General features: G+C 32.8%; 1 protein-coding gene across 1 annotated transcript; it reads left to right on the top strand.

The window, feature by feature from the left end:
• Window positions 1-305: 305 nt before the first annotated feature.
• On the top strand, window positions 306-803 carry LOTGIDRAFT_175883 (hypothetical protein; the record flags this gene model as incomplete). The annotated part of the gene is made up of 1 exon (XM_009062674.1): window positions 306-803. One exon carries the CDS (start codon window positions 306-308, stop codon window positions 801-803), a length of 498 nt encoding a protein of 165 aa, XP_009060922.1.
• Between the last annotated feature and the right edge of the window lie 335 nt (window positions 804-1,138).

Here is a 1,138-nt window from a genome sequence, read left to right as displayed (position 1 = left end):
GTTTTTTTTTTTTTTTTTTTTTTNTNTTTTAAAGCATTTTCTTGAGATTCGAGAAAATGGCGGATTCTACGAAGAAAAGTTTAACTTCTACTTCGGCCAGCAAGTCAACTTTTGATCTCGCTAGTATAATTTTTGAAAAAGATAAAAGCAGAAAGTCTGTAAAAGGGACTGATAGTTTTAAAACTAGCATTAAATCAATATTAGATCAATACAGAAATTTGGGGGCATCTGAAAAAGGAAACCCAATTCAAAGACATTGACTCTTCAAATTGAGTGGAAAATTGATAAAATGTTCATATGCTGTTATGAGCTTAGTAGAACTGTTATTAAAATCTAAGAAACAGGACAAAAAGTCAGATGATAAAGACAGTAGTCTGTCTTCTGGGATTAAGGCTGGAATGGATGCTCTTTCATTACTTGGCCATATAGTGCAGGATCATAATCAGATTAGACGTGATAGTTTAAAGGTAGACTTAAATCTACAATATAAAAAATTGTGCAATCCTTCTCATAATACTGATACTGGATCAAGTAAATGGTTGTTTGGTGATGAACTTGGTAAACGTGTAAAAGACATAAAAGAAACAAATCAAGTTGGTTCATCAGTGGCCAGTGGAAGCCGTCTATATAAAAGCGTTTCAAGATTTAATTCTAGATCCAAGCCTTTTTTATCACAAGGCAACAGTCACTACAAGCGACCTCCACAAAATCAAAGTCAGTACAGGTTCTCGAACAAGAAGTACAGTTCTCATCAGAGAAGCAGTTACAATCAGAACAAGAAAAATCAGTCAGAGAAAAAATAGATTTGTTTGAATCGGTGAGTAATTTAGAATCTCTAACTTCTTGGGAAGAATTTCGCAGTCAGTTAGATGAAAAGTTACTAAAATTGATGAACAATTTTACTGCTGGCGAATTTAAATTTCATTTGGAAGTCATTGACTTCCGATGTTCACATACTTAAAATAGTGTGCGGCATTGATATGGAGATAAATTCAGATTTTGAAAATCAGAGCATGATACCCATTCCATATATATTGTCTAAGGAAAAGAATGCTGCAGTGCCAGATGAAATTAAAAAATTATTATTAAAACAAATCATTGAAAGGGCAAGTCCTGAAGAAGGCCAATATATATCAAA

The sequence above is a fragment of the Lottia gigantea genome (genome assembly GCF_000327385.1).
Source record: "Lottia gigantea unplaced genomic scaffold LOTGIsca_523, whole genome shotgun sequence".
Lineage (NCBI taxonomy): Eukaryota > Metazoa > Mollusca > Gastropoda > Lottiidae > Lottia > Lottia gigantea.
This window is presented reverse-complemented; position numbering and strand designations above follow the sequence as displayed.